Below are 16179 nucleotides of genomic sequence, written 5' to 3' on the forward strand. Positions count from 1 at the left end.
CTTTAGTTGCCCTACCTTTCTCCCACGTGGGAATGTACCTAGACTGTACCTGAAACATTTCCTCTTTAAAGGCCGCCCATTGTTCAATTACAGTTTTGCCTGCCAATCTTTGATTTCAATTTACTCGGGCCAGATCTGTTCTTATCCCACTGAAATTGGCCCTCCTTCAATTGAGTATTTTTACTTTAGAGTGGTCCATGTCCTTTTCCATAGCTACTCTAAACCTTATGATACAACGATTCCCTAAATGTTCCCCCAACTGTCAGTTGCTCCACTTGGTCAGCCGCATTCCCCAGAACCAAGTCCAGCAATGTCTCCTTCCTCGTTGGGCCGGAAATGTACTGGTCAAGAAAGTTCCCCTGAACACACTTCCAAAATTCTTCCCCCTCTTTGCCCCTTATATTATTACTATCCCAGTCTATATTAGGATAGTTGAAGTCCCACTTTATCACAACTCTATGACTTTTGCACCTCTCTGTAATTTCCCTGCAAATTTGCTCTTCTATCTCCTTCCCACTAGTTGGTGGCCTGTAGAATACATCCAGTAGTGTAATGGCACCTCTATTGTTTCTTAACTCTAACCAAATAGATTCTGTCCTTGACCCCTCCAGGACATTCTCTGTCTCCAGCACTGCAATATTCTCCTTAACCAATACTGCCACCCCCCTCTTTTCTTTCCTTCCCTATCTTTCCTGAACACCTTGTATCCAGGAATATTTAGTACCCAATCCTGCCCTTTTTTGAGCCAGGTCTCCGTTATCGCCACAACATCATATTTCCATGTGGCTAATTGCACCTGCAGCTCACCAACCTTGTTTACCATGCTTCGTGTGTTTACACACATGCACTGTAAACCTATCTTAGACTTTCTTGTACTCTCTCTTAGTCTGGTCCCATCTACTACCATACTATTTCTTGCTCTAGTGCTATCTTTCTCTCCCAATCTTTGTGCACCTTGCTTCTCCTTTCCAATGCTACATCCTGGTGCCCATCCCCCCGCTCAAATCGGCCTTTCTCTTTTAATCTTTGTCTCTTTCTCACACACAAAGAAGTTGTTCATCACAGGAATGCAGGAAACTCCATGAGACCTGGGCAAGCTTGCTATTCTCACATTTAGTGAAAGTGGTCTGGTTCCTTTCCTGGTTTTTGGGATGTCAGTATATCCGTACACCCGTGGTGGTCTCTTTCAGTATAAGAATGAGGCTGAGAGATGCGGACAGCTCAGAGGGCACAGAACCAGAGTTAAGACCAATTCGGGGAGGAGATTTAAACTCAGTATGTAGCAGATGAAAGAGAAACGTTGAACCATTCACTGGCAGAAGGGTAGGTGCAGGTGTGAGGCACAATGAATAAACAGAAAGGAACAGAAAGGCACTTTCTTGAACAGCACTGTTTGCAGCCTGCTACCTGTTAGTAATTGGCCCAGAAATTGCTGGAGTGGGACATCTCGCGACGAGTGCCACGAATTGGATTTTTTACCTCACCCTTCAGATCGTATTATTTTTGCACCACAAATTGTTGGAAGTGCGAGCTGATAACGGCGCGGTGAGGTCAATGGGGCGTCTGGGACCTCACGAACATCGGGTCCAATGGTCTATCTCCTTAACTAATGAAATTTGAGGATAGAGAAAGAAACAGAGTGAACGACAGAGAAGAAAATAGGGTGAATTAGAGACAAATTAGATACAGAAAGAGAAATAAAGAGAGGGAAAGGAAGATTGGATTAAGAGAGAGAGAAAAAATAGACAGAAAGGAAATAAGAAAAAGAAAATTAATTTTTTTTGCAACCTCTAGGAACAATTTACTACCTGTTGGGGGTGAGTTTCCACAGTTTGAAGTGTTCCTTTCTGGGCCTCCAAGGTTGAATGGCATTACAGGACCATAAATCACGTCATTAACAGGGTCCTTACGACATGAAATACCAGCCCTAAATGGTTGCGTCGAGATTCATTCTTCTTTACGCCGCAAATCCAACAATTTCTTGACACTCACAGGGAGCTTGAGGGCGAGCTCCCATTTTTGCTAGGCTAACGGCGGATCAGCGCAAATCATCCAGCAATTTGTGGTGATTCGCAACTCATGGCGTATCTCTTTGCCACCAATTGCCTGGTTTTTTTATACATTAATAACGGCAAGCACAGTGAACTCACCGTTATTTTTCCAGCAATTTCCGGGCCATTAGTTGGAAATTTTTGGTACATTTGAGATCAATGGAAAGGAAAATCGTGCAGGTGTACATTGGGCAGGTATATAACGGGCCGGTATATGACAGGCAGGTGTAAATAGGGCGGCGATTCGTTACCACCCGTTTTGCATCCCTGTCAACGTTGGATTTCAACCCGTAGTTGGAATAGGGGAACTTCAGGGGAAGTTCCTGCTGGATCACTTTTCTGGCCTGTCACACTGACCAAAGTATTTTAGTTGCATGAGTTACCGTGGCACCCAGTCCTTTTGGGGTACGGAAGGAGCTCATGGATTGTAGGGAATGGTAAAGTACAATTCTTCAATAATCTGACTGCAGAAGTTGAAGTCACAGATCTTAATTCTGAAGTACATTCATGAGTGGATAAGTATCATTCTAAATTAATTCACAATTCAAGTGAATGTATTAAGTAAGTAACTGATTTACAGTTTAGCTTACAGTTATAAACTTACGTTTAAAATGATTTGACTCAAGTTTATGAAGGGAATTGACAAAATTGATCGCTATAAATGTTCACTGTGTTGAAAGGCCGAGATAAGTGGTGTGATTAAGACCGTGAATTTTATTCTCACTTCCTTTTATTACTGATACTGTGGCACGTTTATGCCATCACTGCCATTCGAAGATGGCGTGCTATGTAGCATATTGTTTGACCTGGAGGAATATAGATTTTGTGATGAGAAGAATATGGATTTTGTAACATAAATCCTGAAGCTATCTTAATATGATGAAATTTGTAGGCCGATTGAGTTTGTAATGTAGATCCTTAAGTTATATTGGGGTAGATCTTTGTGCAATAGTGTAAAATGGGTGATCGCGAGACCGTTTTACATCTCTCCCAATTTTTATTTCCATCGAAGTCAACTATAATTTATCAATCAGCTGTTGTTTTTAATTTTGCTTTTACTAATTTTATTTCTTAATAAACCTAATCTGTAATAACTCTGAAATAAAGGTCCCGATATTTACGGGGAGGCGTGCAGGGTTTGTAGCGGCCGGCGAACCTGGAAATGCTGAATTTAACGGCAGGACAACATTTTTAAAAATTTTCTCCATTTCCCAGCCAGCATCCGGCCAGATTGAGAGGCTGGCTGGCAGTCGAGAGGGTAGGCCTGCGCTGGTACGCCACAGCGGAGAGCAGAGAGGAGGGAGCAAGGGAGAGAGAGATCATGGGTTGTGGGGGGAGATTGTGGAGGGGGGAGAGATCGAGGAGGGAGGGAGAGATTGCGGGTCGGGGGGGGGGGGAGAACGCGGGTCGGGAGGGAGATCATGGGTCGGGGGTTGGGAAGATTGTGGGTCGGGGGGGAGATCATGGGAGGAGGGAGAGGTCGTGGGTCAGGGGCAAGATCGTGGGTCGGGTGGGATATCGCGGGCCCGGGGGTAGGGAGATCGCGGTTCGGGGGGAGATCGCGGGTCGGGTATGATCGCAGGTCGGGGTGGGATATCGCGGGTCGGGGGATTGCGGGTTAGGGGTGTGGAGATCGCGGGTCGGGGGGATCGCGGGTCGGATATAATCGCGGGTTGTGAGGAGATCACGGGTCAAGGGTGGGGAGATCGCAGATTGGGGGGGATCGCAGGTCAGGGATGGGGAGATTGCGGGTTGGGGGGCTGATCACGGGTGGGGGGGAAGACCGCGGTTCGGGTGGGTTGGGGGGAGATTGCGGGTCAGGTGGGATGTCACGGGCCCGGGGGTAGGGAGATCACTGGTTGCGGGGGGGGGGGGGGGGGAGATGGCGGGTTGGGAATGATTGCGGGTCGGGGGGGATCGTGGATCGGGGAGAGATCACGGGTCGGGGTGGGGAGATCGCGGGTCGGGGGGAGATCGCGGGTCGGGGGGAGATCGCGGGTCGGGGGGAGATCGTGGGTCGGGGCGGTGGAGAGACCGCGGAGGAAGGGAGGGAGGGCGGTGGGGGCATTGGATTGCGGATCAGGGGGATATCGCAGGTCAGGGGAGATCGTGGGTCGGGTGGAGATCGCGGTGCGGGGGTGATCGGGGGTCGGGGGTGATCGGAGGTCGGGGAGATCACGGGTCGAGGGGGAGATCGGGGGTCGGGGATAGATCGGGGTCAGGGGGAGATCACGAGTCGTGGGAGAGTTCGCGGGGGTGAGCACTGGATTGTGGGGAGGGTGGCCGATAGCGACAGGTTTGCTTGGGGTGTTGGGGAAGCACTCCTGCACCTCTTGGCTCACAAGCAGTCCTGGGGAGGCACTAACCTGCTGGATCCGGCTGCTCTCGTCTCCCTTTAGCTGCCGGACTTTCCGAGCTCTGGGAAACCTGGCCCGCAGCTGTTAAATTTAAAACTGTAGTAAAATTTGAGGCACGCAGCCTCTTTAAAATATTTAAATTACTCACCTGCCTCTCGAGAGCACATTGGTCGTCCGCCCGCCCCACCCCCCCCCCCCCACCAGCCCGCCTCCTTTAAAACCATTGGAGGCGGGTTGGGGTTGGGTTTCCAATTTTAACACCTCCCCCACCCAAAGAGTCATTAGCAAGTTAAAATTCACCCCAAAGAGTCTGCGAGTTTTATTTGTTCCTCAGTCGGAAAGGACCAGAGTTATTTGGATCCACTGGTCTGCCATATCCAGTGGAACTCCCCTCAGAAAATGACAGGGTCCCGTTGCACCAGTCACCACCGTTTCCGCCATGGCTTGTAAGAGTCGGAACCTCTGCTTGCCTGCTACAAGGCAAATCTCATCCGGGCAGTGCCAGGGTGGGGACTCCCTACACCCAACAGATCCTGCTAGCCTGGATCAATTCAGGTAGATATGCTGAGTGAGTTGAGCCGTACCAGCTCCAGATGGGTGAAAGTGGGCTCCATTGATACGATCCAGATTAGGGAAGCGCCCTGGACACCCGGTAAAGTTGACATTTTCTTGGGGACCGAAGAAGACACGGCTGAGGTTGGGGTGGGCGGGGGGGGGGGGGGGCTAAGCAACCGGGTTCTTCTCCCCCAAAGGAGGGTGGGTGCTTGATTTTCTGGCCACAAGCGGCAGGCGGGCACTGCACCCATAGTGGCACTTGTGCCTCCCAGGAGGGCATTGATAAGCGTAAGCCCACTGGGATCATGTCCCGAGAAATTTCGTGGCCCCTGTTTCCAGTGCACTTACCTGCAGTAAACAGGTTGTTGTTCACCTGGGCATGCAGGCTCCTAAATTACTTCACACATCCTATGAACTGAAGTGTGATGTAATGCGTGGCCTTCCTGTCGATGCAATTCTTTACACTGGGCACAAGAAAAAGTATTTGGATAGCAGCGAAGTTGAAACAATTGATGGCAGCTTAAGTGAAATCAAATTTCATCTGCAGTCCTAAATAGGCTGATCACATTTTAAGTCTAAGTAAATTGCTAGAAGCAAACAGTAGTATTATATCATGAGTACTATGGGTATGAAAGACGTGCAGGTTAGAATTAGCACATCTGGCTGCAGCAGGGAAGGACAAAGATCAAGTATACCTTTTAGAAATACTTAAACAGAAGACTGCAAAGGAGCATCGCAAGCTTAGGGAAGACAGAGAATGCTACAAACACGAGGAGAAAAAGAAGCATCAGTGCTAACTCCTGGAAGCTCTATACAAATTCGAGGCAGAGGCAGAAATGAAAAGTAGCATTGGCAGGCACTTGAATTGGTGGAGAAAGGCTCATCAACGGCAAATCAGGCTGGTGATTTTGTAGCTTCACAAACGCAGAGAACTGACGAATGGGTTGGAAGCAGTTGATCCATGCTGACCAATTGGCAGGTAATTAATTGATTCAGACAATTAGCCTGCATGCTGCGAGCACATTACAGAAGGGCGACGCAAGGGAAGCTGAATGTTACAGGTACAATAAGGTGGGACTCAAAGCACCAAATTGCTGACCTGATAGAGATTCACTGCACAATCGGGGAAAGTATGAGATATGAGATCGTTGCATGTGCTCACCGTTATTTTTCAAGCTATTTCCAGCCCATTATGTGACAGCCCAAACACTGCTCTAAATCTCAGGTAACCGTCCCACAAAGCAATCAGCATTCATGGTATCAGAGGAACCGTCAGAAGGAGTACTTTTAAGTGAGCTGTAGCACTCACAACGTCGATGTATTTTAAAAAGTACCAAAACCAGAAACATTTTACATTAGCAAGAGGAGTGAATTGCAGGAAGAGAGTTCAAACACACAGCAAACAAAGTGAAAGGGTAGGCATTGCTATGAGACTGCTCATAAAGCCAGAGGCATGGTAGCGGCAGAGAAATAGCAGAGTGGAACTATCATAAGGAACAGAAACCACAGGATGAAGATCACCACAATCGGTTGAGCAGAACTGAAAAAATATAATGGCCGAAGAATGGAACAAGCGTCAAGCAGATCAATACAGAAAAAACAGAAAAACATTAGATTCATCAGTAACCAAGTAATTAATGTCTGACACTCAGTGACGGTAGAAAGGACACTGAGAAACAGTGGGGGTTAAATTGGATAACCCCCGAAACTGGGCGCGGGAGTCGCAGTGCGCGATTAACCCGCGCCCGGTCGTTGAGATGCAGGCAGCACGTAACATTCACGCTGCCTGCTGTTTTACATGATTGCTGCGAACAGCCAGGCCTAGCTGCGCTGTTGAGTGGCTGTTCACCATCAGGGGGGGCCCCACTATCGTGAATGGCTAGCACCACTTAATGGCAGCCTGCACCTCTTATTTGCAAAATATAAGGTACAGGTCCGCACGGAGTCTAAACGGAGATCAAACATCGCACACGCAAACCACAGATGCAGGTCCCATCACTATGTTTTCAAACTGTTGAGTTATGTTAAAACAGTGAATAAAAGTTGCGCACTATTAAATCCCAGATCCTCCAATCTGCACGCCAATCTGCCAATCTGAGTTTGTACCAGGCCTGCGAGAGAGTGTGCTCCAAGGTTCTCTGATGATGCATTAGAGGCTTTGGTGCAAGAGGTGGACAGAAGGAGGGGCATCCTATATCCGCAGGGGGGCAAGAATCCCTCCAGACATATGCTCCCGAGGCAGTAGGGGATGAAGTCAATGCCAGGCGCATAGCACCATGCACATGGATGCAGTGCAGGAAGAAGTTCAATGCTTTGGCACGAGTGGTCAAGGTGAGTGAGGTCAACTATCAAGTGGCATCTCCTACCAACTGCACCACTCGCCACATCCACTGCTCCACGCACTACACCCCCCATCACCCACATACGAACAAACTCTTTCAATTAGTACTTAACTCTTCCAATCAGATGCTTCCTCTCACACTCACACATTACCGCTGTTGCAAGCCGCATACGCACAACTCACAGGTCACACACACTGGCAGCTATTCAATTATGACAGGCACATCACCCAAACGTCTTGCAGGACATCTCACCGACACATGTCCCGCTTCATGCAGGAGAAGGTGGCGCATAACAGAAGGCAGGAAATGGCAGTGGCTCCATGGAACATGAACGTGCTGACCTATTTCAGGATGACAGCATTCCTGTCCCACCCCTGCCACTCCGCCAGTGCCTTTGCTGTTCCCTGTCAGCTACCCAGCCCACTCTCTGTAGAGTATTAAAACTTTATTATGGGAAACTTGGGAAGATAGGAACAGGAGTAAGCCATTTAGCCCCTCGTACCTGTTCCACCATTCATTGAGATCATGGTTGATCTGTGACCTATCTTCATATACCCATCTTAGCCCCATAACCCTTAATACCTTTGATTAACCATCCTCTTCTTTCCCCTCTCTCCTTCCTACACTGTCTGCTCCCTCTCCCTGCAATCCTTCCACTTCCCCATCTTGGTCCATTTATCCCCTAACCTTCTTACCCTGCTTAAAATAAATACTATTTTTCATCTTGACTACCTATTTGCACCATCAAGGGAGATCAACCAATTATATTGAAAACAGTACGTGATCCAGCATTCTAATGGCATTAGAGTGTGAGTCAGATGCTCAGCAGTGAGAGGGAAACACTCAGAGAGGTCAAAGGGACAGAGTAAGAGGTACACAAAGATTGAGGGGGCGTAACAACAGGGGACCATGAGAAATGCTATTGGAGATCTAGTGTATTAAAAATTTTAACAAGGGTTTTGAATAATAATTGAATTCCTCATTCCCTGTAGATAACTTCAGATGACCAATAGTACCAAGCAAAATTGGTTTCCTGGCTAATCTTTAAATCAATATGTTATTGAAAAAATTACTATTGCATTTTGATCCCTGATAGTTATGAGTGTCCAGTTTGAAGAACTTGAGTGTTTGTGTGTGTTTTGAACATTCCTGTAAATATTTACCTATTTGAGGAATTTCTGTTCTGATATGTGGAGTATAGATAAGTACAAGGACAGTGACAGTCACTACCATTTTGCATGCCTCTGTCACAACACCCTATTTTAAGATGCCAGTTTGAGTTTTACAATTAAAATGTGTCAGAAGAAAATGTTACAAAACAATGCATAGAAGCAGCTCTATTCGGAAAGGAAATATCATTGCCAACCTGTGTTATGTTCTAAGTGCTGCCAGACAGACTTCTATCATATTGAGATTGGAAACATCAAGCTCCATTGTTCAAGGGCCCATTAGGTGGCACTGACAAGAGAAATGCTGCTATTAAAAACACCAAATTAAGCATGAAAAGAGACATTGAATCTTGTTCGTAATTTTCAAAGGTTCATACTATAGCATTTGGTGTCCCATTTCCTCAGGGAACATTGAGATAAATTGGATAAATTGCAGTGTACTGTATATCATGTTGAAATGCCCTTTGCTTTACAAAAGAAAGTAACATTTGTGGAGACGATTCCAGGAAAACTGAAGTCTGAAATAGTTGTAACAATGAAAAAGACAGTATGACTAACTAACCTAAAAACATCCTGGAGAGCAGAGCAGTCACATATCATAACTTAGAGTTTTATATTTGTGTGACAGAGCATGCACACATGCAAATATTTGTTTAGTGGCAGTAAAAGTGACATAAACTGGCTTTGAATCAGCTATGATACCCGCACACGTAGAACCGTTGTTACAGACTTAAAAACAGACATAAAAGAGGCACAGAGAGAAAGAGAGAAGATTGTGTGTTTCTTTTATCTTCCTTTACAACTTAATGCATTGGGAGATGATGTCATTCCCAAGCATGTCTTTAGTCTTCACAAGCATACATCTCAAAATGTCTAATTGCACATTATACAGTGGAGCACTTAGTAACAGGTTCTGTTTCACCAATTACATGTACATGTCATTTAAGAGGCACTGTCCTTAGAAAAATGTGCAGTAATGAGCCAAAATGAGAAAATGCCAAATATTTGAAAAACATAGACTAAACCTCTTAAAAATAACAAGCGATGGTATTGAGAAAGAATGAGTTAGGAATACTGATTTAATGTGTGCAGCTTTGGGAATACATTATATATTAATTCACCAGTCAGGACACTCAAAGCTATTCTGAAAATATTACTGAGGTTCTTTTTGATGTATTCCAACTTGGAAAAGCTGTGACATAAAAATGACCACAAAAGACAGGCTGAACTAAGAAATTTAATGGTAGTTAAAAATGTGAAGGTTCAGTCCCTGGTCTGCACTGAATTAGTTGATCTTAGCTGAGGCATTGGTAAGAGGTCTGTAGTTGACCTCAATATCCCTGGACCTGAGAGGTTTCCTGCTCTTCCTCACCATCTCATGACCCAAGCTAATTAAAGAAAGGGGACAAATCTAATCCTGGCAACAACAGAGCCTTCTGTCCAACATCAGTACCTGGTAAAATAATGAATTTGATCATGAGGAGCAAATTTGAGGAATAACTGTATGGGAATAATCTAATAAGTACAAGTCATCTTGACTTTAGAAGGGGAAGATCGTATTTGATGAATTTCCTTAACTTTTTTGAGGAAATATCATACCAAGTAGATAGTAGAAAACCATGAGACATAAAATATTTCCGAAACACCTTAATAAACATCTGCACCAGAGGCTGTTACTGAAACTGAATTTGAGGTAAATCTGATTGTAGATTAGAAAGTGGCTGAAAAAAAGCATTGGGTATTTGTTAGGGGAGTGTTGGGGTGGAGAAGTATAGAGTGGAGTGTATTAAATTGGATAGCCAAGTGGTGAAGGACGGAATACTAGAGCCTGGTCTTTAGTTGCTTCCAAGCCTTTATTCACAGAAATTCCCCTTACACACACACTACACCCTAGATAAGCTCTCATCCAAAAAGGATACAAGAGTCCCCAATTGACACACACCACCTGAATACAATTAACACTAATTGATATAAATCACATGATACAATTAACACGGAGTGCCACAGAGTTTAGTGCTGGGGCCCTTACTATTGATAATCTGTATCAGTGACTTAAGATACAGGAACCTTTTGCAACAGGTCTAATTTGTAGATCATACTAAACTGAGGGGGGTGGTGGTGACGAGGTGGCAGCTGTCAAGACAGACAAAGCAGCCAGCGGACCAACTAAAAGAGTAAGATAAAATCTGCAATTGGACAAATCAGTGGCAATTGAAATTCAATACAGATAAAGGCAAGATACTACAAATTGGCAGAAAAGATAAATGTTATAAGTAAGTACACTATGGAAGGCATAGGAATAGTTAAGGGTGAAGCAGAAGGCAATCTGGGAGTGATAGTAGATTTGGCACTTAACATGTCAATTGCTGTTGAGATACAATAAACAAAGCGAATAAAATGCTTAGTTACATTGCTAGGTCAATTGACCATAACTCGGAAGATACCAAATTGAAACTGTACTATGCTGTCGGTCAGATCGCACCTTGGTTCTGAAATTCATTGGGGGTTCTATGGGTCTCCTGCCATAAGCCCATCAGGAGACTGGTGGAAATTCCATCAGGAGACTAGTGGAACTTCCATGGAAATGTAGCAGCTAAAAATAGCCATTTATGTCATTTGCTTGGGGCTCCACCGGAGTTACAGTGGGGGACTGGAAGAATTCCCACAGAATTTGAGGCCCCTTGTGCTCAACTTTGATGACCAAGGCCTAAGGGAAATTCACCCTAATGATGATCATCGCTAATATCAAAGAATTGATTTAAGAGGCCAGACTGAGGAATGATCACTTGGGCAAGGAATCTGAGAACTGCCAGCACCTGTGGAACCATACCCCAGAAAGAGTCAACTTCAAGAAAATAAGAAAAAAAAGTAAAGATAAATTAATTATGTCACAAAAAATTGCAATTCTAAGTATGTCCTCTTTGCTATTCAAAATGTAACTGTTTGACAAAAATGTCCACTGATGTCACTAAAGGTTATGAGGGTGAATTTCCACGGAGGTTCTCCCCATCATCCACTGTAACTTCGGCAGATGAGCTGCAGACATCCTACAAAAACAACATTTACACCGTTTTTATGGGGCTTAGCAGCTCTTTGGCTGATGTTTCGGCAAACGAAGAGGAGAACTTCCATGAAAATTCACCTCCAATATTTTCCTCTCGAAGCAATGAGAAGTAAACGTGTAATTCATTGGTTGTGAAACACTTTGGGGTGTCCTGGTGATGAGGTGCTGTAGAAATGCAAGTTCTTTCTTCTTTTTCTTTTTTAGAAGAGAGAAAATAATTAGAAAGAGCTTATGAATTTTTTTTCTGCACTTATCAGCTCAGAATATTGCTTTGATGCTCAAATGTATTAACAGAATTTAGGCAAAATAACATTTTCTTGATAAGAATTTTTCTTACGGACTTGTAAGAGCCTAATTTGCATGAGATCTGCTTGGGCTAACTAAGGAAGTTTAGTAGGTCTGGCAACACCTGAAAAGAGGGAGAAAAACAGATTAGTTCTTCAGATATGGACCCTTTTGCTTAGATTTGCAGCTACTAGTGTAGTTTAGTCCCAAATGACTAATGACAGGTTTTAGATAGACTAAAATTGAAATGTGCTGTTTTCTCCCAATTTTCTGAAATTAGATTTGGACAGGTGCAGCGTGCACTTTAGAAATGGGAATGAAAAGCGACATGTAAGTGAAATTTAATGGGAAGGGATAATTAAAGGGGGTCTGCAAATAGTGGGACAAAATTCCAAAAGCCTTTGGAAAGGTTCAAAATGTGATAAGACTCCCTGTTTGATGGTTAGTGAAATGAAGGTGGTACTGCATAAGGTGGCCCTCTGTGCTACATCACTGCACCATCTCCATAGGTCAGCAATGCAGCATGCCTGAAAGTAGTAAACAATTTTACAACACCAAGTTATAGTCCAGCAATTTTATTTTAAATTCACAAGCTTTCGGAGGCTACCTCCTTCCTCAGGTGAACGATGTGGTTCACCTGAGGAAGGAGGTAGCCTCCGAAAGCTTGTGAATTTAAAATAAAATTGCTGGACTATAACTTGGTGTTGTAAAATTGTTTACAATTGTCAACCCCAGTCCATCACCGGCATCTCCACATCATGCCTGAAAATAGGTAGAGTTAGATGTTAAGCATCTGCCTCTGCCCTGTTGTGCATCCCTCCCTCCCTTCACCCCACTTTTGGTTGCTGTTCCTTCAACCACCTAGGCCCCACGATCTGGAATTCCCTCTCTAAACCCCTCTGGCTCTCCATCAACCACTCTTCCTTTAAGACATTCCTTAAAATCCACCTCTTTGACCAAGCATTTGGTCACCCCACCTACTAACTCCTTCTTTGGCTTATTGGTGAATTTGTTTGATTACACCATTTTGAAGTTCTTTGGGAAGTTTTTCTATATTAAAGGGGCTATATAAATGCAAGTTGCTGATGATGTGACAGCCTTATGCTGCATAGTAGCTCCTTGTCCTTACAGCATATGGCACAATGCTGCATTTGGCTCTCTGATGACCTGAACCATATGAAGACAGTTTCTCGTGGTCATTGCCAGATAGGTGTCCCAGGGCCTGCAGATATGGTTGCTGGCATCTTGGCAGGTGCAGCCAATCAGCATATACTGGATGTTGACCACTCTGGCATGCTATCTTTCATGAAGTAACATTGAAAGCATGACATACTGTGATTTGGTTGTTTATTGGAAATCATCCATTTTTATGATTAATCGGGCATTCACATCTGTTATTCATGATAGCTAGTCTGCTGTTCAAACTTCCTTTGGGAAGAGGAGCCACCACATGTACTAATAGTCTACCAATGCAAAGTATATTAAGATCTATCTGCAGATGCAGGTGTGCACAGAGCACCTCTTGCACAGCCTGACCTGCCTGGCACTCCTTTGTTGATCCTCCTCTTCTTCCAATCACCCCAGAGAGGAAGATCCCCATTGGAAAACCCATTGGCGCTGGGTTGGGGGGAAGCAATATAATTTACAATTGACACAAAGGCTCACGAGAACCCAAGAGCTAGTAAGAAAAATGTTTAGGAAATGGTTGAAATAGCCCTCCCTTAAAATTACTGTATTCTTTTCATGACTTTCCATATACTTCTAAATTGCCTGGAAACCATGGATGCCCAAGAGAGCTTGATTAACATCTGATGTTCTTGCAAGCTAGAACATTGAGAAGCGATCTAGCTTGCAGAACATCAGATGCTAATCAATGCCGCAGGTTGCCCCTACTCCTAATTAAAATTTGAGTGAAGTACCTGCTTGTTTCGGGCAGGCACTTCCGAAGCTGCTAGTCCCCCACCCCGAGGAAACTAGAGCTCAGCTTAAAGTGATGATGTGGAGATGCCGGTGATGGACTGGGGTGGACAAATGTAAGGAATCTTACAACACCAGGTTATAGTCCAACAAATTTATTTTAAAATCACAAGCTTTCGGAGATTATGACGAAGGGGATAATCTCCGAAAGCTTGTGATTTTAAATTAAATTTGTTGGACTATAACCTGGTGTTGTAAGATTCCTTACAGCTTAAAGTGAGCAGAGTTCCCGTGGAACATTTTCCACTCCCAACAATGTCTGATTTACCCCATGTAGAACAGGTGGGTTGGAGGGGAAAAATCCAGGCTTTTATTAGACACCTGAAATGTTAACCTACCTTTTCTCTTTAACAGATATTGAGAGTCTGGCTCAATATCTGTAAAGAGAATATTTTTATTTCAGATTTACTGCATTCATAATTTTATTTCAGATTTACTGCATTCAGTTTTATTTACTTTTTAAACAAAGTTTAGCTACATACCCATGTTCAAACCTGTGAATAGTAAAGAGAAGACAGGAAACATTTCAAAGTTTTTTCAACACATCTGACAGAATTGATTAGTGCAGTGGTTTCCATCACTGCAGCATGGTCTCATCAGTAGCAGCACTAGGATTACTGCAGTCGGAATGACCCGAGCAGAGCTTTTAGTGTGCTCTGTAATTGGACACAGTAAATGCTTATCGAATATATTGAGACCAAAAATCTTAGCCCTTCTGGCACATTCCTATCATAATTCTGGCAGGAGTGACTTGGAAGGGCTGGAAATTAGATTGGTACCTGGATATTCCGGGTCCTGGCCTTACGTTGGGATTTCCATAGGCTTTGTAAGGGGCATCGCCTCCACCCTTTCCTTACAAGGCCAGCTGCATAAGAGAGGGCTGGGCCGGGGACAGGAATATAAGTGTGATTTATTTGACCCCCAGTTTTTAGGTAAATGTCTCATCAGCAGCAGAATCCCTGACTTTCACATTTCTTACTTACTGCTATTCATTAATGTCTCGTGATATTGCAGGGACAACCGTCAACTCTCAACATGCTAGACTTACTGAATGTGGCTCGTGACATTGCTCGGGGTTGCCAGTACCTGGAGGAGAATCACTTCATCCATCGGTAAGTGACCGCAAACTTGGCAAGCAGCATGTCTGTGTGATATCAAATGGCACATGCTTTTTAATGATCTTTATTGAGAGACTTCTTTTTTAAACAAGACCTGATTCCCAGCGTTGCTCCTCTCCCTGACCGAGTCCCAGCGTTGCTCCTCTCCCTGACCGAGTCCCAGCGTTGCTCCTCTCCCTGACCGAGTCCCAGTGTTGCTTCTGTCCCTGGTAAATCTCCGGTGCTGCTGCTCTCAGTAAATGAGCCCCTTGTACAGCCCCTCTTCCAAGGTGAGCCCCTGAACCTGCTCCCTTAACTAAGTGACTCCCTCTTGCTGCTCCTTTCACTGAGTCAGTCCTCCATATTCATCTCCTCGAGTGAGTCTCCGACACTACATCTGTCCCTGAATCAGTCCCAGATGTTGCTGCTCTCTCCAGCTGAGCTCCTGATGCTGCTTTTCTCCATGAGTTAACCCCTGATGCAGCTTCTATCCTTGAATCCCCCAAATGCTTCAAGCTCTGTAAAAGTCAGATGAAATATGACTGAGGTGCCGCAGTTAAATATCTCATCCAAGTTATGGCAGTTCCAACAGTACAGCTCTCTTTCAATACTTCCTTGGAGTGTCAGCATAGATCATGTGCTCAGATTTTGGACTGAAGCTTGAAATCTTGACTCAGGTGAGAGTTCTACCAACTGAGCCAAGCTGACAAGAGCTTTGCAAGATCCCAAGTCAGTTGTTACCGCACAAGTTCTCATTGCAATAGCTGATTTGCTATCCAATGTGAAAGTATGCACATGTTTAATTACAGTGCATATATCTAAGAATTATATCCCAAACCAATTGTTCTTGAGCATGACTTACTCTATTAGTACAAAGCATGTTCTCCAGGCAGCTTTCAATGTCTTGAATACACAATACATACCACAGCTTCCTGTGCAGCGTAAAGTGCAGTATAAAATTAGATATTCACAGGACTGTGAATTCCAAGAAGTTTCCAGATAAGTGATGTGCAATTAGTCAATCCATTTGAAGATCAAAGAAAAGACAAAACCTAAGGTCAGATCTATCAATCTTAGTTTTATAATGTTATAACCAGTCAGACCACAATAGCACAGTCAGAGCACACTCTTGGCCTCATTTATACTTTTGTAAACATTTTGGACAACTTGCAGCCTTCCATTCAGATATGCTTGAGCAACCTGTAGCAGACATACTTCTGTGTTCACCTAGAAAGAGGAACTCCAACATTTCAACCCCTTCCTCCACCCTGTCTTTTGTTAT

The 16179-nt window shown here is 44.3% G+C and overlaps 1 protein-coding gene across 1 annotated transcript in view; it reads left to right on the forward strand.

The window, feature by feature from the left end:
* LOC137324450 (ALK tyrosine kinase receptor-like) overlaps positions 1-16179 on the forward strand; it is a 693114-nt gene that overhangs the window by 660845 nt on the left and 16090 nt on the right. Inside the window, exon 24 of the mRNA XM_067988728.1 lies at positions 14815-14912. Within this exon, the coding sequence (XP_067844829.1) occupies positions 14815-14912 (98 nt within the window). The remainder of the gene's footprint in view (positions 1-14814; positions 14913-16179) is intronic.

The sequence above is a fragment of the Heptranchias perlo genome, chromosome 8, assembly GCF_035084215.1.
Source record: "Heptranchias perlo isolate sHepPer1 chromosome 8, sHepPer1.hap1, whole genome shotgun sequence".
NCBI classification, from domain to species: Eukaryota; Metazoa; Chordata; class Chondrichthyes; order Hexanchiformes; family Hexanchidae; genus Heptranchias; species Heptranchias perlo.